General features: G+C 40.7%; 1 protein-coding gene across 2 annotated transcripts in view; it reads right to left on the bottom strand.

Annotated features, from left to right (window-relative positions):
* The window catches only part of dus2 (dihydrouridine synthase 2), a 112,653-nt gene that overhangs the window by 38,967 nt on the left and 46,658 nt on the right, over positions 1-27,028 (bottom strand). For both annotated transcript variants that reach the window (NM_001016230.2, XM_012961074.3), the window contains 4 exon segments: positions 797-965; positions 8,470-8,556; positions 13,285-13,355; positions 20,259-20,324. In NM_001016230.2, the coding sequence (NP_001016230.1) occupies positions 797-965; positions 8,470-8,556; positions 13,285-13,355; positions 20,259-20,324 (393 nt within the window).

The following is a 27,028-nucleotide window of genomic DNA, read 5'->3' as shown; positions in this document are numbered from 1 at the left end:
CAAAATGCATAGGCCTCTAGGCTAAACACTGATGATTCTAATTATAAGAATAATGACTTTTTTACGCCTAATTAGGTAATTAGGATAAGAGACCTTGCACAAAAGTTAAAGGGCATTAAACTTGTGCACATGCCACAATTACTAATTTCTAAGTTGGAGAAATAAAACATAAGTGTGCATTAACGATGTCAACGATGTTCTCAGCACATTGACTCCTGAAGGCGTTGTTTATTGCTTTCACTTACAAAATTAATCAACAACTAACTACAACAACTATGTAATTTGTCAATGGGTGCCCAAACTTTACTCTTTACCTATATAAAAGAACTATAGAGTCAGAGCATGAACTAATTAAATTTAACGCTTAAATAAATTGTGTATAGGAGTGGTAAAAAATAAAATCGTAATTTAAAACAAATGTGACTAAAAATTTCATAAATGGTTAATGTCTCTAATTTCTGTTAGAGTAGATTTTATATATTATATTTAGCAGAGGAACCTTCCCAAATTTGCAGTCATTTGGAAGCATTGTCTTGATATCAGTATTCAAAATATTCAAATTTTAAATATACAGTTGATACTTAATTAGCTTAGGTCCTTTCCATGGACACTGTAAAAATATGGGATTTAAATTAGCTGTTAACAGGGTTTAACCCTTTATAAAATTGAGTGAATCCTTCTCTTCAAATAAAAATGCTAATATCCCAAGTCTTTAATTTTGGTTAGACACAACACCAAATGGTTTCTTTTATCTATGTTCACATTATTACTCTATATATTTACTTGTGCTACTTACATAAGCAATGTAATCACGTATAACAGTTTCCACTGGCAGCATACCCTCTGGACGGAAAACTGAAGGATTCCACATAGCAGCTCGTGCAAGCATAACAGATGATGCTGATGTTACAGAACGAAATGCACTTATGTCCTGGAACTGCCGGATAAACTCCTGTGATCCTCCACTATACAAAGACAAAACAAAGCATTGGTGTAGCATTACAATATTCTTCTATATTAGTAACAGTAATTTAGGTTAAAACAAAATTATTGTCCTAGTTTGTGTTCCATCAGTGGAGACAGACATTACAAAAAGGTTTTTAGCGCAAGTAGTTTCTACAATTAATGAGTGTGTAATCGGTATTACAGGTATCTGTGCCAAAATCCTATGCTACCTGTTTTGGCAACTCCAGGGTTCATAAGACACTCACTAATTACAAATTGCAGTGAGATTTTTTTGTGCAAGTTTTGTTTTTTTGAGTTTCATCCAAGCTCAGGCTAGGGTTTAAATTTAGTTTACCAAAACCCAAAATGGTCATATGACATTAAACAGAATTAAACAATTTGTTTTTCAGACTATTCTGATGGTTTGATTTCACTCAAATCTGAATACTTAGATGAGGGTGTAATGTATCTGTCTCATATTATAGCTTAATGCAAACCCTTGTCAAACTGCATGTTTAGTTATTTTTTTGTATGTGAAATGTAATTGCTACTGCAGGAATCAGTAAATTAAAAAAAAAACAATTTTTTGAAAACTTTAAAACATGGAAACAAAGAGAATAATAATTGTGGCATGTGCAAATGTTTAGACACTCTAGTTCAACAGTATTTAGTAACACCCCCATGTGAAATTCATTCTTCCCTTTACACATAAAATATTTATTAAGCCAGTGGTTGACACACAACCCAAAAACATAATGAATCTAACACCACATTTAACAGTTGGAAAGGTTCTGCTTCTTTCTTCACACACACCTCTGATGACTCTGGCCAAATCATTTTTACTTTATTAGTTCACAGCACTTGTTTCCAAAAGGTCTCTGACTTGTCTAGATGCTGTTTTGCATATATCAGACACTGATGTTTGAAGGATGCAGGTAACGCTTGCTCCTGATGACTCTTTCATGCAGATCATATTTGCACAAGCGATGATGCACCATTAAATGGTGCAACACCACTCCTGTGTCGCCCAAAATAAGGGTTTCTGGTCAGCAATGACCTCTCAACTTTTTTTTTTTTGTTTGTTTTTCAATTATGGAGAGAGAAAGCTGGAAGTTTTTTTGAGTTTTTTATAGTCATCCCCCTGCTTTGTAGGCATCATTTTCAGATCTTCATTCAGTTGCTTAGAGGTGCCCATGGCTATTGACATGTCAGACAACATTTTGGATTGTCAGAGATTTAACTCTGCAATTAACAGGTTGCCAAAATTGCAACCTCTTGGAAGGTCAATAGTCTGAAAGTAGGAAGTCTGACAGAAGGTTAATGTGCCGATGTAGATTATTAATTGAATTATAGCTACTCCAGCATACATTACGGATAGCATAGGATGCTATGCAGAAAATGTTGTATGGAAGAACAACTATATATGGGTATATTCTAGAATAAATCATGTTTATGGGCTCAAGGCAGTTATAGCATGTACAGTGGTGTGAAAAACTATTTGCCCCCTTCCTGATTTCTTATTCTTTTGCATGTTTGTCACACAAAATGTTTCTGCTCATCAAAAACCGTTAACTATTAGTCAAAGATAACATAATTGAACACAAAATGCAGTTTTTAAATGAAGGTTTACGTTATTAAGGGAGAAAAAAACCTCCAAATCTACATGGCCCTGTGTGAAAAAGTGATTGCCCCCCTTGTTAAAAAATAACTTAACTGTGGTTTATCACACCTGAGTTCAATTTCTGTAGTCACCCCCAGGCCTGATTACTGCCACACCTGTTTCAATCAAGAAATCACTTAAATAGGAGCTACCTGACACAGAGAAGTAGACCAAAAGCACCTCAAAAGCTAGACATCATGCCAAGATCCAAAGAAATTCAGGAACAAATGAGAACAAAAGTAATTGAGATCTATCAGTCTGGTAAAGGTTATAAAGCCATTTCTAAAGCTTTGGGACTCCAGCGAACCACAGTGAGAGCCATTATCCACAAATGGCAAAAATATGGAACAGTGGTGAACCTTCCCAGGAGTGGCCGGCCGACCAAAATTACCCCAAGAGCGCAGAGACAACTCATCCGAGAGGCCACAAAAGACCCCAGGACAACATCTAAAGAACTGCAGGCCTCACTTGCCTCAATTAAGGTCAGTGTTCACGACTCCACCATAAGAAAGAGACTGGGCAAAAACGGCCTGCATGGCAGATTTCCAAGGTGCAAACCACTTTTAAGCAAAAAGAACACTATGGCTCGTCTCAATTTTGCTAAAAAACATCTCAATGATTGCCAAGACTTTTGGAAAAATACCTTGTGGACCGACGAGACAAAAGTTGAACTTTTTGGAAGGTGCATGTCCCGTTACATCTGGCGTAAAAGTAACACAGCATTTCAGAAATAGAACATCATACCAACAGTAAAATATGGTGGTGGCGGTAGTGTGATGGTCTGGGGTTGTTTTGCTGCTTCAGGACCTGGAAGGCTTGCTGTGATAGATGGAACCATGAATTCTACTGTCTACCAAAAAATCCTGAAGGAGAATGTCTGTTCGTCAACTCAAGCTGAAGCGATCTTGGGTGCTGCAGCAGGACAATGACCCAAAACACACCAGCAAATCCACCTCTGAATGGCTGAAGAAAAACAAAATGAAGACTTTGGAGTGGCCTAGTTTAAAGTCCTGACTTGAATCCTATTGAGATGTTGTGGCATGACCTTAAAAAGGCGGTTCATGCTAGAAAACCCTCAAATAAAGCTGAATTACAACAATTCTGCAAAGATGAGTGGGCCAAAATTCCTCCAGAGCGCTGTAAAAGACTCGTTGCAAGTTATCGCAAACGCTTGATTGCAGTTATTGCTGCTAAGGGTGGCCCAACCAGTTATTAGGTTCAGGGGGCAATTACTTTTTCACACAGGGCCATGTAGGTTTGGATTTTTTTTCTCCCTAAATAATAAAAACCCTCATTTAAAAACTGCATTTTGTGTTTACTTGTGTTATCTTTGACTAATAGTTAAATGTGTTTGATGATCAGAAACATTTTGTGTGACAAACATGAAAAAGAATAAGAAATCAGGAAGGGGGCAAATAGTTTTTCACACCACTGTATTTGTAGAGGTATTTGAAGTTGGATGATTTTTCTGTATGATATACTCTCACAAATCATTTAATGGCCATTATTATAAGCAAATTTTTAGGACCGGAATGGGGGCATGTCCTAATGCAGGTCTCTTTATGGCCATGTGGGAGGAGGAATTGATATATGAGAAGGCTCATACTGTGATGACATCGTTCAATGGTATTGGTACATTAATGATGTCATAATTATGTGGGATGGGGAAGTTGAGAACATCTATGGTTTCCCGCATTATGTTAATGATAACCCTAGCGAAATAAATTTTACTTTGGAGCACAATTTACAGTAAATTATTTTGGATCTAACCTTCTATTTTGAAGGCATAAAGAAAAGTAGGAAGGACACACCCAGATGATTTCAACTGGTGCAATAAATACCTCCAAGTGTTTATTGTGGAGTGCACATGAAAAAGCCAAATGTTTCAAGGGCCCTGTGCCCATCAGTAGAAAAGCGCACACAACCAGAAACCTGTACTGAATAAACTTCAACATTACAACACCACCCCCAGTGTCTGTGCCAACATTGGACATCATGTGATGTGATGACTAATAGTCATCTCCATGCCAGGATTTTCCATCCAAAATCACTGGTACAATCAATCACTTTCAGCCAAATGACCAGGGTAAAGAGAATTGTTAGCAACCCCAAAGTGTTACCTGAAAGAACTAAAGGACATAAAACAAAAATTTGTAGAGAGGGCATATCCACTATGGATGTACTACAAGGAGCAGAAAGGAAACTGCAGGCTTTAGACAGAGAAACGCCAAAGTAGGAATAAATGTAAAAAGAGATTATACTGTAGCATGTGTACAAACGTACTACCAATATTTAAATAAAATTAAGGATATTATTTTGAAAAAATGACATCTCCTACAAGATCTCTTTAAAGAGAACCCAATCTTTACCTTCAAAAGAGCATAGAATTTGGTGCATGCTGAAACAATGGAAAGCAGTCTAAAACAGATTTTTTTTTAAACTAAACCTGTTGTAACTTTTCCATGTAGACACTGCACACAATAAAATAGTGTGATCAAAGAGGAATTTGTGACGCTAGGTGGGCATAATTAGAGTGCAGTTCCTAGTGAAGCAATTTTTATAATGTCATATTTGAGTACACACGCACTGCAGCGGAGCTGGATGAACATTATGACATGCTGTGTAACCTCAGCCAATAGCAACACTGCACAAACTTAAGTGTGATGCCATGACACATTACGTGATTTCCACATATAGTAATATCGCCAGTGACATGAGTTGTCGTGTGACATCAGAGGCTGACACAAATGCGGGGGGGGGGGGGGTGGTGGTAAATGTACTGTAATGTATTTGAGATTATTCAGTACGGGTTTCTGGTTGTGTGCATTTTTTCAATGATGAAGTGGGTGTGGGGCCCTTGAAACGTTTGGCTCTTTCATGTGCACTCTGCAATAAACAATTGCCCCCATATGTAATAGAAGCCACTAAGTTTGCCCAGGAGCAGTAACCCATAGCGACCAATAAGATGTTTTTAAACAGGTGACCAGTAAATGCTTCCTGCTAATTGGTTGCTATGGGTTACTGCTCCTGGGCAAACTTAGTGCCTTTTATTACATAGCCCCCTTGGAGGTATTTATCATCAAATCATCTGAGTGCGCACTTCCTACTTTTATTTGTAATTATCTGCACACTGAGCACACTGGAGGACGGCACCAAAAGATAATCAACACAAGCTTCTTACAAAGTAATAGTGAGTGTATAGATTTTTGCTATTTGTGTTCTATGTTAAAGGCAGTAAGATTTGTTTTAAATTATATAAGAAAAAAAGTTGCTGGGAATAAGACAGTAAGATAAGATACAGTTAAATCTATACCATTTGTGCAGTTGGTGAGATTATATAGAAATTGCTCCAACCATGAGCTAATAAATTGGCAAAAGATGACTATGAAAGACTGATAAAAAGAGGTTATAAAAGAAACTGTAGAAAAGAAGATGAAAAGAGAGGGTTTGATCAAAAAAAGTCTATAGAAAGAGAAAGTGAGGTGTATCCTAGATTTTGGAATATGATTTAAACAAGTTACTAGGAGCATTAAAGGGAACTTGAACCTTTTGTGCTCTGATCCTTTTTTCAAAATTCTGAATTTAAAACTTGCTGTGGTAAGCTGGAAGGCAAAGGCAATTTCCGGAATTATTGCTCCAAATTAGGGATGCACAAAATCCACTATTTTAGGATCCAGCTGAACCCAAAAGCCTCTGTGAAAGATTCGAGCCAATACCGAATGGAATCCAAATCCTAATTTACATATGCAAATTTGGGCAAGGTAGCATTAAAGAGAACCACACGCGAAGCTAACGGTGAAAATATTCAAGATTTTCTCTTCCGTGCTTATGTGACAAAAAGTCTCGTAATTTTAAGCATTCAGTTTGGTCAGAAGCATGGATTTGAATCCTGCTGAAAAAGGCCAAACTGGATCCTGGGTTCAGCGCAGTCGAAATGGTTGCATTCATTGTTCTACCAACAGTTCCACTGAAAAAATCATTGGTTGCTATGGGTTACTGCCCACATGCAAATTTGCTCAGTGTTGATAAATGAGCCCCAGTATGCACTGCATCCACAAGTGTAAGCAAAGAAGCAATCATATAAACCTGTCATGTGGTCTGACGAATCTATAATACCAATTCATGGGTATCATACCTATCACAATTGTTGTTAATTGTTTAAAGTGTCTTTGTGGAATACGTAATGTGAGTAAAACCATCCAGGATAGCAAAACAAGTCTGATATTGCCTTAGGTAAAAACTCTCCGCCGATACGAACCTGCTTGCGCATACGCAGTTGGAGGTAGCAGGAAATCTGCTTCAACTGTTCATGTGCAAGCAGGTTAGGTGTCGAAAGTGTAAGGACAGGTTTAACCACAGACGTATAAGCGTTAGGCCTACTGGTATATTTAAGGCCTAGCTAGCACGAACTAGCAAGAAGTTGCAGCAAATGTTTTAATCATTTAATATAAGTTGTTTTGAACATTTAATATAAGTTGTTTATAGGTAAGAAATGTTTAACCGCTATAATTTTAATAACATGCCGAATCATCTACCGTCACCCCACATTATCAAAGAACCCCAGATGTCACATGATGTTTCGGAAAGTCCAGAACTTCTGTAACACTTGCATTACTCTGCTAATCACGTTTATACTACACTAGCTTCTAGCAGTTAGAAGTTTCATTATGAATTTGTGCTTTTATTCCACATCTTTCTACCTATCTTGTTCTTTTTGTTCTCTCTACTTTTTTTTTTACCTTATATTTTTGGTGTACAGAGGTTGCTATGGTTATGGTCACTATGTTTTGGCACTTTTTTCTTGTAGTGGGGTATTTAAAGGAACAGTAACACCAAAAAATGAAAGTGTATAAAAGTAATTACAATATAATGTACTGTTGCCCTGCATTGCTACAAATGGTGTGTTTGCCTCAGAAAGACTACTATAGTTTATATAAGTAAGCTGCTGTGTAGCCATGGGGGCAGCCATTCAAAGGAGCACATTATATTTTAATTACTTTAAAACACTTTAATTTTTTGATGTTACTGTTTCTTTAAGGGGGGTGGTTTGTTCACAGTCTGTTGGTTTATCCCTGAAGAAGAGAGCTGCTAGTGCTTGAAACGTTGGATTTCTTTCAATAAATATTTTGTTTTTTTTCATCAAGTTCCTGTGTGTGCAGCACCTATACATATCTCAAACATAGGAAGCCAGCACTCACGTAATCGGAGAATATTGGGCCTGGGTGCAGTCCTCGAATAATTCAATCAACTGGTGCAACTGAGTTGTCTGCCTGCTCTAATAAAACACTAAAAATGAACTGTAAGTGCTGTGTTATATATATATATATATATATATATATTGTGGGGATTTAGCTCTTTTGGTAGAAGCGGCAGCCAGCAGCTTCACACAAGTAAGAGATTCAGCTGAATTCTGGTGTGAATTTATTTAACACAGCAGGCTTGACAGCAAATAATACAGCTGATATCCCAAATACAACCAAAAATAGCAGTCTTGCTGAAACTGAAAAATGTCCTTCTCAGGGGCACACACAGCCACACTTGGGCAGAATAAGCCAATACAGGTAAATGCAGGTTACACTCACAGTCTTTTGTAGGATTCCTGCGCTTCCTCAGAAGTGGCTGCACTTCAGTTCCTGTTTGTTGGTTTTATCTAAATGCAATTCAGTGGCAAATAGCCTATTTTTAATGTTTCAAAAAGTTACATATTTTATAGTTCATACTAAGCAGTTTGGGGTGTCATTAATTAATCATATTAATACGATATTACAGCTTTAATAATTTATTTTTTGGATGTACTCATTTCTATTTCATCTTTATATTTTAAGACTTTTTTTCCCCTTAAAACTGATAGTGCTAATACTCACTTGGCAATCACAGGAATGGATACAGCCTGAGATATAGCTTTGATAACATCACAATGAACAGGATGCTGCGGTCTTTCATTTTTACTCCTAAAAAGAAAAATTAATAAAAAGTCATTGTAGCCCCCAAATTATTTAAGATGTAAAAACTGCTATATAACAGTAACAAGTAGTATACAATTAGGAGAATAATACATACAGCAGTAGATTTTTACAGCAGCATATTTGTATGTTGTTGCAAACATAAGCAGTGCATATAACATTTTTAGTGAGGTGACCAATTGCGGTGTAACTACCAGGAACACCACCTCTGTGACACCCAACAACCCATGGCAATGCTAGCTCTGGACCACCTGTATTATAAAGGGGTTGTTAACCTTTGTATAACATTAAGAAATGTAAAAGTTCATGTAAAAAATAAACAAGCTTTGCCTTATTAATGGTTAATGGAAAATGTGCACCATAGAATGCATCCCTCTACATAACCTTTACTTCACCATGGGTCCTCTGCTGGGGGGGGGGAAGTCACCCCTGAACTTCCTTATATTACCGTATATACTCGAGTATAAGCCGGGTTTTTCAGCACGAAAAATGTGCTCAAAAACTCAGCCTCGGCTTATACTCGAGTATATACGGTAACTGCCAGAACCAAAGCAATAAGAAAGCTAACACTGTTTACATTCGGCGCGCGCACATGCCCGTATATGCGCACGCGTTCATGCGGCCCCCCGTGAACTTACCCGGCCCCCCTGCTGCGTCCTCCCTCACACCGGGCAGCTGAGAAAGAAGACGCTACGGGGAGCGGTAAGAGGAAGTGCGCGGTAAGAGGGTGTGCGTGCGCAAAGTTAGATCTTCTCTGCATCCTCCCTCTCAGCTCTCTGCAGCGTCTTCTTTCTCAGCTGCCCGGTGTGAGGGAGGACGCAGCAGGGGGGCCGGGTAAGTTCACGGGGGGCCGCATGAACGCGTGCACATATACGGGCGAGTGAAGGCTCTGATACGCACCCGGGGGGGCTAGTGCCAGTGAAGGGGCCGCACGAACGCTCACACATACGGGCGAGTGAAGGCTGTTCTTAGCACACACGGGGTGGTGCCAGTGAAGGCTCTTAGCACGCACAGTGGGGGGATCTGGGTTGGTGCCAGTGAAGCCTCTTCTTAGCATGCACGGGTGCTGTGGTGCTGAGTAACTGCTTGTGTGCGGCTACTAAAGCAAGCAACCTGGTACCCAAAAAATATGTCAATTCCCTACTTGCTGTAAACAATATATTGGATTTAATACTTTAGTCCTGTGATGGGTGCAGTTTAGATGGAGCAGGACTCTTTCAAGGGTGTAGCAGTGATTTTTAAACTGTGGGGTTGTCCCTAGGAGGACACAGCATCTTAGCTGGGGGCCCACATTGAAGGCCAGTTAGGGATGGATTTAAATGAAAAGCCTCTTTTCTCTCAGACCAGCTTTAGTGTCAGAGTGAGATTTATGGTTAACAAATGCACACCAGTGCTGGCAAATGAAAGCACTGACTGGGTCTTTTGGCAGTTGATCAAGTGATCTACTGCATGCCCAGTACTATGTCATTATTGTATGATAGGATTTTTCAGCAAGCAGATTCCAGCCAAAATGTTTTTGACCAAGGTTTGACAAGATATCCGGTCAGTTGTATGAATGTGTTGTAACTCTTCAAGGCAGGAGGGTGAAAGGGTCCTCCATCCACCTTTCCCTAATCACCTTTCCCTAATCTGCAGCTGCCAGCATGATATATTTATGAAGAGTTCACAGGGGGTCACGCTGAGTGTCCTTTTATTATTTATTTGATTATTGAAACTTAGCAGTAGCGGCTACATTTCCCACCCTAGGCTTATACTCGAGTCAATACGTTTTTCCAGTTTTTTCAGGTAAAATTAGGTACCTCGGCTTATATTCGGGTCGGCTTATACTCGAGTATATACGGTACGTCACAAGCTAGTGGCAGAAACAGCTTTACAGATGAAGTGCGCATGTGCAATTATTTTCACGGGTTAAAACTGATTGGCTGCTTCTCCTGTCAGCATGCCTGAGCCTTCCTATCAAAGAACTTTAATTGTTGGAAGGAAAAGTCAGTCACTTTAGGGCAGGGTATGTGTCAGTTTTGAGGGTGGGGGCTAGGATGCAAGTGGATTGGCTGGGTGTGCTCCTCATGATTCTTAAACAAGCCTTTTAACAATTTGTAGAAATAAATGAGCAATATAAGTACATCATCACCTTTGCAGCGTTTTCTTATTTCTTCAACATAGAGTTCAAAAGGACTCTTTTCACATCCAGTATTTGACTTCTGATAATGGTGCCAATATGAGGATTTTAAGCAATATTAAAAGGCAACGAGCAGATAAGGTGCCCGTTGGGCAATCAAATATATATATGTCCAATGTATGAAACCCACTTATTGTACAGCGCTCCAGAATATGTTAGCGCTTTATAAATAAATGTTAATAATAATAAACAAATGGGAGTCTAAGATAATTCCTAGGCAGCATGCCTGTGTGGTTGAAAGGTAATGTTATTGACCGTGAGTGAAGCCTAAGGTACAGAAGATGTTAGAGGACATATAATGAATTCTGTTTTAGGTTCGGTATCAGATGGTGTTGTGATCCAGGAGGTGATCACAGACAGGCAGTCTGTAACTTGGAAAGAGACAGAAGGAGAGAGGATATTGTAAAAGAATACAGCACTGCATCAAGGGAAACATAGTGACCCATTCTAAAAAGAATGGGGACTCATTTTTCCTGCCCTAAGTGGTTAGCATTAACATCATGAAAATGCCAATATATGAAAGCAAAACACCACATGCCCATAGATATTGTTTTCTAGATTTTCATCTATTCACACTGTAAAGCCACGTGGAAGATGATAGAAGAAGAAAAATAAGAGGATTTGTATAACTCAAAAATAAATTTCTAGGTTGTGTAGAGGCAACTCAGTACCAAAGGGTTAAGGCTGTCTAGGAGACAGGGTACAAAAAAAAAAAAAAAAAAAAAAAAAAATTGCTGGTAAAGCTCCTTCTCCTTCTCTTCTCCTTCTCTGACATTAGTCCATACTTTTCAGTTTTAGAATTTGTAGCTATGGTTAGTGACTTACTGACCATGGGTGTAAAAGCAATAGATTTTATTCTCTGCCCACCAATGCAAAGCCTGTTTAGCTGCAGGACTAAATGGAATTTTGTTGTCTTTGCTCCACTTTAGCAATACATTTTATCAGTTTCAGCTAAAGCTGATGCATATGGAACTGGAGAAGGGTCTGTGGAGTACATTGTGAGGACGAAAATACACATGGAGAGATTTATAACGGATATATACAGATATAACATTGGAACTGCTGTTCTGAGCTTGTAGATCTTCTCTTTGGTTAGAAAGACCCCAACATTTTGTGAAGCGAATAGTACTCCCAAAAAAAATGACTGGGATTCAAGAGGAAAACTCTTCATGGATAAACCAACCATGCTATCTGACTATATAGATACTTCTCTCTGTGTGGATGAAGGCCAGTTCTAAGGATTGTTCAGATGAGAAGGATGTCTAATTGTCTCATGTAGGCTTCCAGACTTGTCAAAAGGTGAAGAAAAATCTTATGATGAGAGTGTATAAGGATGCATATAAATCCCAGAGGTCAACTGATGTGAACAAATCAACTTTTCCCACACTGGATATGACTAAGTGCAAGGAATTCATTTTAAAATTTGGTAAGTGGAGGAATAGGTTTGGTTTCTTTAGATCCAATTGGTCTAATAGATCCAGAAAGGTGTCGCTCTTTTTGAGAATAAGGAATAGGTTAGCGTTAAAGCCATAATGCTGTAATGGTGGAACTGGTTTGATCAAATTGTTCACACATATATCTTGAATGGCATCTGGCATCCGAGTCTAGTTCTCTACCAAAGAGAGGATCACCTGAGAAGGGAAAGACTCTTTAAATCCTGGATGCTGCAGATAACACCAGTAATTGAAAAATATCCAAGGTTGCTTTACATATCAACTGGACTATATTAAGAAACTTTTTGAGATAGATGGACATACCAAAGTCTTTGCCACCACAGGGGCTGGTGAGGGAAATCATTTCTGGTTTGCTTTCTGTATGGTTCCTGCCCTTATTTTATTAGTGGAGGCTGTCATCCAAGGAAATAATGCTTTGAATTCTTTTAGCCAAGTTAGGCATAAAAGAGGCTGGGTAAGGTTAGGGGAGTTGCATGCTATAGGTTTAGAGAGGCCGAATTAAGTCCCCACAGGATGACCTGCCACAGTACGGAGTCGAAGGGGAAGAAGGGGCACAGCAACAGCACACTAAGAAAGAACCATGGATCGAAGGGCTCCAGGGATACCAAATAACATAGGATATCACTAATACATTCTCCAGATGGAAGTATTGTGATGAGATTAGTAGACAGCGCAGAAGCAAGCCTAATTAATGGTGCAAAAAGTAGAGCAGCAGCATAATTAGTAAGCAATCCCTTTGTTAAATTAATAATTAAAAAAACACTGAGATTGGCTAGAGAAAAAGCCATTCTTCATAGATCTGAGTTAAATGTACCCTCCTTCAACAGCATAACCTAACCTAACCTAATGGAAATAAAAATATAAAGAGGGGGTGACCTATCTCATAGGAAGCAGGACAACAAAAAACTGGAGAGAGATGTGCAAATGTCAGGAAGAGAAGGGGCTCACCTGGCCGTTCCTTCTTTTCTGTCATCCTATCATTAATCATTTGGTTTGTGTGCTGCCAAGGGATACTTTGAGGAAGTAATACATAAAATACATTTTACATGCATTATGATATAACTATAATATAAAGTGTTTTACCTTCCATGAACAGCAATAGCAGCAACACCTGTTTTCTCAATGAGCTTCACGAGACTAATAGTTTCAGTCAGCTGGAAAAAAAAAAAAAAGATCAAATCAGCTTATCATCTGTAGTATTAAATAAAAATTCAAACATTTTATTGCAGTGCAGAATGAATATATACATTTAACCCTTTTACTGCCAACGACGTGCGCCATACGTTGTTTGGCAGATACCAGGGGGCTGTCAGATTGCATCACGTCTGCTGCTTGGTCCCGCTTGCTTCTACCCCCCCGGCGCCGGCCCACTGACTTCCTGCACATGGAGGACCAGGACTGCAGTACTGAGGACCAGGCAAGCTTCAGGACAGGTAAGGGTAATTTTTTTGCATTTACACACACTTACACACAATTTACCAGTTTTTTTTGTTTTTCATTTTGCACACTTATATACACACTTACACATGTATGCACATGTATACACAAACACTTTTTTTTTTTCTTTACTTTACCACTTTGTCACTTTGTTTTTAGTTTCTTTTCCCTAAAAACTGTTTATTTTGACAGCGTGACTATTGGATCAGATATTCTGACCACTAATTACACTGTTGTGTGACTTATTTAGTCGTTTTTACTAATTTGCACAATTTTTGTGGTTTTATTATTATCCCTGTATTAGTATTCCAGATCTGTTTTTAGCATAGCTTTTCCATGTGTAACTTTGGTGTAGAAAAAGAGGATTTGTTTACTCACCATTAGCGCCTTTTCTCAGAGCCCCGTCACGGCAGCACAGGTACTAGTGGGTTAATGCAGCCTTCCCTTTAGGAGGCAGGATAGCAAGAAAAAAAAAGAGACTAGGGTCTGTCCCCTGACTCCCCTCCCTCTTTCCTGCATTAGCCCCACCTCCAACAGTTACGGCTAGCAAAGCTAATATTAGAGATAGATAGGGTGGGACTCCCTGTGCTGTCGTGACAGGACTCAGAGAAAAGGCTTTATCGGTGAGTAAACAAATCCTCTTTTCTCGGTCGTCCCTAGGCAGCACAGGTACTAGTGGGTTCGTCCCAAAGCAGTTAGAGCGGGTGGGATAAATAGAGAACAGGAGTAGAAACAGATCAACCTAGGATAACAGAATAACAGAAGTGTGTAGGTGCTCTAACATGGCAACTGAGGGTGAGCGTTATGACTTTACCGCGGCTTGAAGAACTTTGCGGCCGAAAGCTGCTTCGGCTGAAGAAAACACGTGGAACTTGTAAAACTTCATGAAGGTGTGTATGGAGGACCATGTAGCGGCTTTACATAGCTGTTCGGCAGAAGCTGCGTTGGCCAGTGCCCATGAAGTGCTGAGGGCTCTGGTAGTGTGAGCCGAAGTTTTGAATGGGATGGGTAGACTATCCTTGTCCCGGTAGGTTGAAGAGATCAGGCTTTTGATCCAGCGGGCGATGGATGCTTTGGAAGCCTTAGCGCCCTTGTGTTGTGGACCGTAGAGAACGAATAATGAGTCCGACTTGCGGAAGTCCCTTGTCCTATGAATATAGAACTTTAGTACCCTCACCACATCTAGGTTGTGGAGAAGTCACTCTTGTGGTAATGATGGCTTGGGGCAGAAAGAAGGGAAGAACGATCTCCTGGTTAAGGTGAGAGGCTGAAGTAACCTTAGGCAGGAATGTAGGGAGGGTTCTGAGTACCACTTTGTCCTCATGGAAAATACAGTATGGTGTTTTGTGGGATAAGGCTCCCAACTCCGAGATTCTCCTGGCTGAGGAGATTGCCACCAGGAAGGCTACCTTCCAGGTTAGGAGCTTCAGATCAGATGTAGCCAATGGTTTGAAGGGTGCGCTCTGGAGGGTGCGGAGCACTAGGTTCAAGCCCCATGGAGGGATGGGGTTCTTGTATGGAGGCTTGATGTGTGTTGCCGCCTGAAGGAATGTCCTGACATCTGGGTGTAGCGCGAGTTGGTCTTGAAACAGTAGCGAAAGAGAGGACACTTGTACTTTGAGGGAGTTAACTCCCAAACCCTTGTCCAGGCCTTCTTGGAGGAAGTCCAGTAGTGTAGGCATATGGCATTTGGAAGTATTACATTGTGCTTCTGTGCACCGTGTGAGGAAGGTGTTCCAAATCCAATGGCAGGATGTGACATCGGCTAGTTTACAGGCTTTTAGAAGTGTGGATGTCACCTTGTCGGAGAAGCCCTTCCGTGACCAGATGGCGGTCTCAATAGCCATGCCGTGAGAGCCAGGTTTTCCAGCCTAGGGTGGTGAAGCCCGCTCTGGCGTAGGAGGTCCGGCCTCCTGTGGGGACCATTGTCCTTATACTGTTCTGTGGCCGTAGACGCCACCCCAACCAAGTAAGCTGGCGTCTGTTGTGATGACGGCCCAATCGGTGAAAGAGCAGGTCCTGCCTGCTATGAGATTGTTGGGTTGGAGCCACCATTGTAGAGTCTTTTGGGGGGCGTGACAAGAATATTGGGCTTCTGAGGTCGTGGTGAAGTTTTGCCCATTGCCTGAGAAAGTCTAGTTGTAGGGGTCGCATGTGAAACTGGGCAAATGTGACTACTTCTATGGTTGAGGTCATGAGACCGAGGAGTCGCATTTAAGTTCTTGCAGTGATTGACCTTGCGTCGATGGCTTGTAGTGTTGCCACCTTGGGGCATAGTTGTTTTTCTGTTGGAAGAGAAACCGCGTGTTGGTTGAAGACAAAACGGACGCCTAGGAAGACAATGGACTGCGTTAGGAGCAAGGTACTTTTTTTGAGGTGTATTTGCCACCCGTGTGCTTCTAGGATGCTTATGCATTCGTTGGTCCCGGCAAGTGATCGAGAGTGGGACGGAGTTCTTAGCAAGAGATTGTCCAGATAGGGGAGGAAGTGTAGTCCTTGTTGTTGCATGTAGGCCACTAGAGCTGCCATCACCTTTGTGAAAACCCGTGGGGCTGTGGCCAAGCCGAAGGGGAGTGCCTGAAACTGGAAATGTCTTCCCGCAAACCTCAGGTATATCTGATGATCTTGATGTATAGGGATATGTAGGTAAGTGTCCCAGAGATCGGTGGATGTGAAGTAATCCCCCTGCTGTACATTGGCTATGATGGATCGAAGGGAATCCATCTTGAATGATGGTACCAGCAGGAATTTGTTTTTGAATGACCCGTCCTTTTTCGGAACGAGGTTTGAGTAAAAACCTGTTTTCTTTTATGATGATGGGACTGGTATAATTGCTTTGGAAAGTAGCATGGTGTCTATGGCGAGTCTCTTTTGAGCTGTGGGGGGCGTATTTGATTGTAGAAATTTGGCGAGGGGAATAGTGGTGGAATTGGATCCTGTAGCCCCGAAGAAACGAGTTGATGGACCCATTTGTCTGTAGTAGTCAAAAGCCATGCCTCCCTGAAGAGTAGGAGGCGGCCCCCTACTGCCTCCTGCATCCCGGTGGCTTCTGTGGCCTAGAGCGTTGGGGTGAGCGACCAGTATAGCTATTGGAACGAAAAGGCCGCTTGGGTTGAGAGCCGCTTGGGTTGAGAGCCGCTTGGGCATTTTTTCTTGTCTTGAGGGAGGAAATTACTTTTTCCACCTGTGATCTTGTTGATTATAGAGTCTAAATCTGGGCCGAATAGTGAGGCACCTGTAAAGGGGAGAGCCACCAGATTTTTCTTTGAGGCCGGTTCGGTGCTCCAGGTCTTCATCCAGAGAGCCCGCCTGACTCCGTTAGACATGGCGGAGGTCTTGGCTAGTAGCTGTTGTGTGTCTATGGAGGAACCACAGAGGAAACGGACCACGTTGAGTATTTTAAACAGCTGGCTGTGCATGTCGAATGATTCGTTTGTGACCGCATTGAGGGCTTCTTCAAGCCATAAGACTGCCGTGCGCGACACACAGGCTGAGGCTACTGTGGGTTTGAAAGCTGAATTAATGGAAGAAAAAATGTTTTTGAGTAGACTTTCAGTCTTCCTGTCCATGGGATCCCAAAAAGACGTTCCGTCTTCTAATGGTATGGTGGGGCGTTTGGCCAGTCTGGCTACGCGTCCACCTTGGACGTTGTCCCACAGGTCTTTGTGTGTTTGGTCAAATGGGTAGAGAGTGTCAACTCATTTGTCTTTAGCTAATCAGCGCTCCAGGGTTTCCCATTCTTTTTTAATGAGCTCTTCTACTGTCTCATGTACTGGAAAAAAAATGTTGTTGTCGGTGGGATGAACCGAATAGTTTATCTAGTGTCTTTTGCTCTTTCACCTCCTCCTGAATGCCCAGGGTTTGGAACATGTCAGTGAGTAGGACATTAACTGCCTCTGACTGGGACCTATGGGATAAACCAGTTGAGTGGGTGACTGGATCTATACTTTCTGAGCAACTGAAGGCTGGGTTCTCATCATCTGAGGTATAGGCCCCTGTTTCTGGCTGTACGAGATCTGACCATTCACTAGTTGTTGGGCCGGCTATAGTGGCTTTGTCTGATGTAACACTCTGGTGAGTTAGCTGTACTGTGGACAGCTTTTCAAGTGAAGAAGAGATACCCAGCAAAGTGGTTTGGAAGGGTTTAAACCAATCAGGTATATCTGATAGGCTTTCTGTATGTTGTGGGGAGAGTTTGCTCCATTTACTGTCTTGAGCATGATCCTTGGGCTTAGTGCGTTTATTTTGCCATTTGCCTGTACCCTGAACTTGTTCTGTGGATCTTAGTGGGTCCCCTGTGTCTGGTCTGGGGGAGTTAGATACCTCAGAAGCCATGTTAGGCTACTTAGTGTTTCAAGGAGTATAGGAGAGCAAACAGGAATAAAGGGGGTGCTGTGCTAACAGTACCTTTGGAGTATGGGGCCTTGGAATGCCTGTTACGCTTCCTAAACAAAGGATCCCTACCTGCGTTTCCGACTACAAGCTGTTCCGACGTGCTGTAATCCCCTGCGCTTCAGCGGAAGTGTGCAGCGTTTGCGAGCCGCGACTTCCGGGCCCAGAGGGGAGAAAAAATAGCGGCGAATTTGAAAAAAATGCGCTGGATGTGGGGGCTTCCGTGACAACACTATGGCTTGTCTACTTGTGAGCCAGTTTGGTGTTGGTTCAGGTAGCACTGTATCATACCCTGGGAACCAAGTCCCCTTTCTTGGAGGATCAGAGGCAGTGCTGCAGCATGGCTTTCTGTCCCCTCTTTCTAATAGTGGAAGCGTAAGGGCATGCCATAAGTGTCCTTGTGTGTATGGGGGGGGGGTAGTCCCTGGCAGCGAAGAAGCATGCCTTGGTGGGAAGGGTTTGCATCCTTGGTCCTGGATAGCAGAGATCCGTAATAGCGGCTTAAAGAAAAATAACCTAAATAAAATCAAAAGGAAACAGGATAGCAAAAAACTGTTGGAGGTGGGGCTAATGCAGGGAAGAGGGAGGGGAGTCAGGGGACAGACCCTAGTCTTTTTTTTTTTCTTGCTATCCTTCCTCCTAAAGGGAAGACTGCATTACCCCAGTAATACCTGTGCTGCCTAAGGACGACCGAGAAAATAACTTTTTAAATTCATCAGAATGTGTTCTTTCCAAAAATATATGGTTTTCTGGGGGTGTTACGTCACATAATATGCTGTCAGGGGGCTCTGTATGCAAAAGCTGAGCTGGCAGGCGAGAAATCTATATGCGATATTTTTATTTTGGGGTCAGTATATACCACAGACTTTGGTATATCTCTGCATATTGGGCATCAAACTGTTCAGTAGACCTTAGGCGTTCCTATTTGGGGTAATTTGCCTTTGTATGCAAGAAAAATTTTTATGCGATTTACTGAAATGTCATAAAAATTGGCAAACTTAGGAAAGCTTTACAGCTTGGTACTTTGGAGCAAAAAGAAATGTTTACCCATTATAGATTCGGGGGAATGTGTACTTTCCAAAAATATATTGGCTTTCTGGGGTTAGTGTAGCATTATCCCACATAAAGGATGTAAATGTATTAATTTTGCAGGAGGTGAAATTATCATATGGGGGTATGTTCCCATTGGGGCACCTACATGCCACATATTTGGGTAAACCTATACATATTGGGTATCAAACTGTTCAGTGGACCCCTGGTGTTCAAATTTAAGGTGTTATATCTTGGTACCTAATGCTATGTGAGAGATAAGATGCTGCAAAGTGGAAGCTTTGAGGGGATTTTTGGAGATGGCTCCTAGACAGGAATGTTGAAGGTATTTTTATGTCTATATAACTGCTAGTTGATCCAGAAGAAAGCAAAAAAAGTCCCTTATCAAGACTTTTTTGATCCCATTGTTTCTTGTTTGTGGCCTGTGTGATCCCAGAATCTTTCTATGCTCGAGTTTATAACCTATTCTTCCTGATGCTCTGGGGAAGTAGGGCTAACATTCAGCAGAGAAAAGAAAGTTGTTTTAGAATGGTCTGTGCAACATCTTTGGTGTCATGTTCCTGGGGTCTGACTCAAAGGACAAGCTCCCAGCGGGAATGTTGCACCAGGGTCTTGGGCATTTTATCTCTTCTCTATCTGTTCTTTTATCATGAACTAGTGGTAGCACGAAAGAGGTCTGAGTAAGACAAAGATTGCGTATGCCCTTAAGCCGATAAAGAGGTTGGGTATTGGGGTGGCAAACCCACAGAAACAAATCCATTTCAGGGTACAGGTATAGGACCCATTATCCAGAATGCTCAGGATCAAGGGTATTCTGGATACAGGGTCTTCCTGTAATTTAGATCTCCATACCTTAAGTCTACTAAAAAAAAAAAACATTAATTAAACCCAATAGGATTGTTTTGCATCCAATAATAATAAAAAAATATCTTAGCAGGATAATATACAATGTCCTGTTTTGAGGGGGGGGGGGGTGCCCCATGGGTGCATAATAACAGCCACCTGCTACTTATTCAGTTAAGCATGTAAGCATATTCTTACTTTATCAACATATGGACTGCCTTTTCTACTAGTTCTGTTATTTATAAGCAATCACTGTGTTAGATCTCAGAAATGTAACAGAAACTACTATAAACAGTTTGTGACAAACAAACAAAAAAAAGAACATATTTTCTTACCGAAGGTAGTATACGGATCTTACAGGTGATTGGTTTGGAAATTCCTTTAACTAGTGTACTCAGTATCTGTAAAAAGAAAAATATTTGAAAAGAAATTTGAATGCTTGCATTAATTATTGTAAACCCCCACAAAACCTAGAAGTAAATCTGTTTATGGTTACTGTACATGAACATGTACGGTTTGTAAAAAAGGGTAATGAAAGCCATAAATATAATGTAGCCATGGAGAGGCCCCCCTTCTAAAATGTACCAACGTGCCCCCCACCACCCAGTACTGTCAGCTTTCGTCAATTAATGGAGAACTAAAGTGTAACAAAGAAGTATGGTAGAAATGCTGGTGTTCTCTAAGGGTGAAGACACACTGAGCTACTAGTAGCAGCCACTTGTCTTGGCTACAAAAATAGACAATGTTGATAACTTACTGATAACTGTCTCTACGTGTCACCAACACTCCTAACAGAAACCAAGATGGCGAGGCTTCTGTGACAACTTGGAAAGCCTGGATCAATACGGTTATAGATATGTTGAACTTTTAAAATGTAAAAGGAATCCACCGGAGAAGCTCACAGATTCCTTTTACATTTTGATCCATTATTTTGGAGTTAGCGACCCCATACCACTGTGTACAGAGCTATTATAAAATACCTGATTGCAGTAGTCCCTGTGGATAATTTTGGATGTTGGATGTTGAACTTTTAGCCTGGTGCAGTTCAGTATATAAAAAACAGTATTACCAGCCACATTTGTTTTAAAAAATAAACCAAGTGGGTTTGTTGTGTCACTCAATGCGTATCTTGACGTGTGTATGTGATCTTGGAGCAGCAGTTCCATGCAACATTTACTAGTGAGAGATGCAGGTGAGTTTTCCTCTTGGAATCTGTATTGCAGATTCTAAGGGAGGAACTAGCAGCACTAAGGGTGGCTGCAAACATGGGGAAGGACAAAAGGCTCAAGGAACAACCATTGTCAGAGGCCCGTAAAGTGGGGTGGGGAAGGGACAGTGGATGCTAATGAGGAAGATAGGCTTGTTACAGAGGGGCAAGTTGGGGATGGAAGGGTGATGGGCTGGTCCCAAACAACAGATTTGCCATTTTGGATGAAGATGCTGGGGAGGGTTCTGCATGTTGTGGAATGGGTAGACAGATTATTGGGAAGGGCTGTACCTATGGTACACATAGGTACCAATGACAAAATTAGAGGAGGTCCTCAAGAATGATTTTAAGAAATTAGGTGATAAGTTGAGGTTGAGAACTTCCAAGGTAATTTTCTCAGAAATATTATCTGTGCCACAAGCAACATTAAGAAGGCAAGGAGCTTAGGGAGATTAATGTGTGGCTGAGAGATTGGTGTAGGGAGGAGGGCAGGCTACAGGCTCCATCCTACAGGCTCTTTGCCAGGGATGGACTGCACCTCAATGATGATGGAGCAGGGGAAGGAGTGGGGAAGGAGACTTGATTGTGGGTACTGATATTGACAGGGAGGATCATAAGTTGTATATGCAAAATTCTCATGCTGGTACCAGTATTAAATATATGTTTACAAATGAAAGGAGTTTGACTGGCAAAATGAGCTGGTGGTGCTTGTACTGGAGAGGAAATATGACATGGCTGGGTTTGCTGAAACATGGCTGAATAAGTCAAATAACTGGGCAGTAAAATATAGGAGGCAATACCTTGTTTTCCAATAATAAAGGAGGAAGGGTGTGTCTGTATGTTAAGCAGGATTTAAAAGTCAATATAAAGGAGGAAGTGATGATGGTAAATGAGGGAGCTAAAGCCTTATGTGTTCACCTTCTTAAAGATAGTAAAGAACCCAGCAAATTAATTGTATGGGTATGGTATAGACCCCCTAATGCAAGTAAAGAGGAAGAGACTCAGCTCCTCTTGCAAATGGAGAAGGCTGCTAGTTTGGGTCAAGTAATGTGGGATTTTAATTACCCAGATATTGACTGTAGCAATAGTACAGGCAGGACAGTAAATGGGAGCAGGTTTATAAACTTGTTGCATGACAAATTTATGTCATGGGTTGTTGAACCCCTGGGTAATGGGGGGTGACCATAATGTTATATCATTTAATGTTTGGTGCAAAAAACAAATATACACTGAGGCAACAAAAACCCTTAATTACAGTGCATAGATTGGGGCCTTAGGTTTTCTGCTAAAAACACAAAACAGAAATGTTGTTTAAAATACTAAATCATTACTGTTACTCAATTTATTCCATTAAGGAGTAAATATATTAAAACCTAGCGTGTGCGGCTTAATTCAAGAGTAAAGAAGTTAATGGGGAAAAAAGTTAAGCATTTAAGCAATACAAATCAGAGGGGACAAAAGATGCATTTAAGGAATATAAACACTATAACAGGTGTTGAAAAACTGCAATTCAGAAGGCAAAGATAGAAAATGAGGAGCATATTGCTGCAGAGGCTAAGACTTAGCCCAAAAAAGTTAAGTATATGTAATTGCATCTTTTTACAGACTGACACTGTGGCTCCACTGAATTATGGTAACAATATGGGGCACATTTACTAATCCACGAACATGCGAAAAGTGTCCGAATGGGTTTTTTTGTAATGATCGGTATTTTGCGATTTTTTCGCAAAATGACGCGACTTTTTCGTAGCGTTGCGACTTGCGCGAATTGTCGCGACTTTTTCGTAGCCTTCGCGCCGAGTACAAGAGTTTCGGATTCATTCAAGCTTCAGTATTGTGACTTTTCTTGGGCCAGGTTGGAGCTGCAGAGTGCCATTGAGTCCTATGGGAGGCTTCCAAAATCATGCTAAGTCTGAAAGTTTTGCCCGCAGTTAACGACCGCTCAATACGAAAAAGTCGCGACAAGATACGAGCAAATCGTAACGGCTATGAAAAAGTCGCGACAATTCGCGCAAGTCATAATGGTTACGAAAAAGTCGCGACAAAAATGTTAGTTTTCCAATCGGAATTTTTCCCATTCGGATTCGTGGGTTAGTAAATCAGCCCCTATGGTTATAACTGATACAGAAAAGGCAAATATGCTAAACCAGTTCTTTTCTTCAGTGTATACAATAGAGAAGCCAGAGTTCCAAGACCCACAACAATAGCTGCACTGTTGGCTCAGCTCAGTCTAGTCAGTGGCTGACGTATGATATGGTACATAAAGGGTTACTCAAAATGAATGTGAACAAGGCACCAGGGCCAGATGGAATACACCATCAGATACTGAGAGAGCTTAGTTCAGTGCTTGCCAGACCTCTATTTCTAATATTCTTAGACTCACTTTTATCTGGTATGGTACCTATGGATTGGAGGAAAGCTGATGTTATTCCTAAATTTAAAAAGGGTTTAGGATCTCAGCCTTGCAATTACAGGCCAGTAAGATTGACATTAGTAGTGGGCAAGTTATTTAAAGGCTTGTTAAAGGAGAAGGAAAGGCTAAGTCACTTGGGGGTGCCAAAATGTTAGGCACCCCCAAGTGACTTAGAGCGCCTACCTTGTAACCCGGGCTGGTGCCCCTGTACGGAGGGAACAGCACCAGCCCGGGGCACCTGTAGACACCGCTTCCTCCTTCCTTTGCGCGCTGCCGGCGAAATCCGCCGGCCGGCGCATGCGCAGTAGAGTGAAAAGCCGACTTTAATGTTTAAGTTCGGCTTTTCACTCTACTGCGCATGCGCGCGCAAGCGAGGAGGAAGGAGGAAGCGCCGGCAGCTACCCCGGGCTGGTGCTGTTCCCTCCGTACAGGGGCACCAGCCCGGGGTACAAGGTAGGCGTTCTAAGTCACTTGGGGGTGCCTAACATTTTGGCACCCCCAAGTGACTTAGCCTTTCCTTCTCCTTTAAGGGACCACATTCAAAATTATGTTCTGGAGAATGGCAAAATGAACAGTAATCAGCGTAGATTTATAAAGGGCAGGTCATATCAGACAAATCCAATTGCTTTTTATGATGAGTTAATAAGAAGCTGGACAGTGGGGTTGATACAGTGCCCCACAAACGACTGCTTTTCTAAACTAAGGTATGTTGGTCTTAGTGAGGTTATTTGTACATGAGTAGAAAACTGGCTACAGGATCAGATACAGAGCATGGCTGTTAATGGTACATTCTCCTTGGAGTAAGGTTCTTAGTGGGGTCCCTCATGGTTCTGTACTGGGTACACTTTTATTTAAATTGTTCATTAATGACTTAAGGGAAGGTCTGGAAAGTAATGTATCAGAGTGCCTGGGATGTAAAAATATGCAAGCCACTTATACCCTTAAAGGAGAATGCAAGTCAAATTTTAAAAATCATACTGCCCAAGAGTCCTCCTATTGTTTAGTAAAAACACCACCAGATTTTTGTGTAGGTACAACGTTCTTGGCAGACCTTTTCTAAAGGAACATAGGGAAAGGGTTAATGGGACTACTACTCTGCAGCTGCAGAGGCAAACAAGGCTTTGAGCTGTATTAAAATATGGTATTTTGAAACTGTTTTGGTTTAGTTTCCCTTTAAAACTCCAAAAGGGTTTAATCATGAGGAAGCTGATTGGCTCAGAGAAATGCATTATGTTACTTCTGGTACAAGCAAAATGACAAGGAGGAAATGAACACTGACTGTACCTGCTCGTAAATTGATCCTACTAAATGGAGAGATTGCGGTCACACTGGGACACTATTACATAAGTGGTGGCACTGCCCTCCTACAAAGCAAATTTGGAAACAGGTACCCACTGCGGTTGATGTTCCTGGATTATGTACCCAAATACTCCAAAAAGCTACTCTGTCATCTCTTCAGTTCTATCACTGTCATAATTGTTAAATACTGGAAACCCAGAGGCCCGTATCACCTTCAACAAATACTTAAAGCAATGGTCTATAAAGCCATAATATAACTAATGACAGCCCGAAATGAAAACAGAATACCTACCTATAATCATATTATACTTTATTCCGTCACCTTGGACAGTATATAGAGACTAAACTCGATACCAATCCAAATACAAATACAAATAGCCAGGCTAGACCCTAACCAACATGATAAGTGACAGCACCACCACAGAACACAAGTACTGATTGTTACTATATGGTTATAATTTTGTCAAGTATGCAAATAGAATGATATACGTAATTTAATTTTTTTGAGTTACGTCCTATACAGTGTACAGATAGAAGGTCAATAAAAGAATTTATAAAAAAAAAAAATTCTAATAAATGTAAGTGCAATATATTTGTACTTTTATCTGGTAAAGTAACAAAAATGTTTTACACTATAGGCAGTTTGCCTTTCTTTTAAACTGTATTTTAAAACCCTTTTAAAGGGGACCTGTCACCTTAAGAAATAATTCCAGATTGTTTTCTATTGTGTTTGTCAAGCAAAATAAACTTCATTTACACTATATAAATAATTTTAATCTTATTTTCTTCAGTCTTGGAATTCACAATTGCAACAAGCAGGCCGGCACCATTTTGTGGACAGTGTTATTAAGGCAAAATTTGCATTCTGCTAAAATCTTGTTTCTGTGCCAGTATGGGGGACCTGATACCCATGTCCATGCACTGGTTACACAATTTGATGGTGAGTAGAGAGGGGGAATGTGAGGAGAGCAGCAACATCTAAGAAGTTCTGAATTGAAAGTTAAAGTAACTCTCTGCTCCACCTCTATGCCTTAGGCATAGAGGCGGGGCAGGCAATATATGATTGACATCTGGGATTTTTAAATGCTTTTAAAATGGGTTTGGATGTGTTAATAAAAAAATGAGTTTGGGTTTCCTTTTTAATTTGAAATGGGCTTTTATTATATAGTTTTTTATGCCTGGGTGACAGGTCCGCTTTAACAAGTCTAAGTTTCCCCCAAGAGACCTGTTTAGCTTATTAGTTACAATTGTATCAAAATGCAGGTATAGCTTGTTAACTTTTCTGGGCTCTCTGCCAAAAGCTACTTTTTTAATTAAGTTTGAAAAACATTGTATCTTTTTAAGCTTCAGTGCAGGAGATCAAAGGAAAATGAGGGACTTTTTAGAAAGAATCTGGGACTGCGGGCTGAGCTGTCAAAATCAGGACTTTTCCACATAAATTGGAACAATAAAATCCCTTTTAAAGAGGTAAAGGGGAACTACACCTAAAAAGTTTGTAAATACCTATACACTACAGGGTGAAATATATTTATGTGTAAAATACTACACTATATAGAACACTTTCTAAATCTGGAATTGGGCCTATACTACAATGGTTAGTTCACCTACTCACCAAACTCTACTGGCCATATGAACTTGCAGTTGTTTCATTTAGTTGATATCCATAAAAAAGGATACAGCAAATAGTATAATACAGTTTGAAAGGGGTAGTTTAGTAGTTCATCTTTTAGTTATATTTTAGTACTTAACAGAAAGGCAACTTTTAAAGCTTCCACTGTAAGCCAATTAGGTGCTTCTGGTACTTTAATTGCCAGGGGTATTTCTTGGGCAGGACTGTAAGTTTAACTAGTTCAAAAAATGAAAAAAAAAACCATCCCTGATGTAAACACATCAGAAATATAACGTATTTTATATACCAGATATCTGTATACCAGTACTTCAAATTTCAAGGGCAAAAATTCCACTAACAGTAGGTTTAACCTAGCAAACCATACATTTTTGCAAAGAACATATTCTGATGAATCCAAAATAAGTAAATATGTACTTTTATTCCAAACAACCAAGTCACTACACTTTCCTAAATTTATAGGTTCATCACACAAGACATATATTGTTGGAAAGTACACATTCTGATGAATCCCAAATGGGTCTTTAACTAGGTCTTCTAAATTTATACAACAAAGTAA

Source organism: Xenopus tropicalis, chromosome 4, assembly GCF_000004195.4.
Source record: "Xenopus tropicalis strain Nigerian chromosome 4, UCB_Xtro_10.0, whole genome shotgun sequence".
NCBI classification, from domain to species: Eukaryota; Metazoa; Chordata; class Amphibia; order Anura; family Pipidae; genus Xenopus; species Xenopus tropicalis.
The sequence above is the reverse complement of the archived record's forward strand: the minus strand, read 5'-3'. Positions and strand labels throughout refer to the sequence as shown.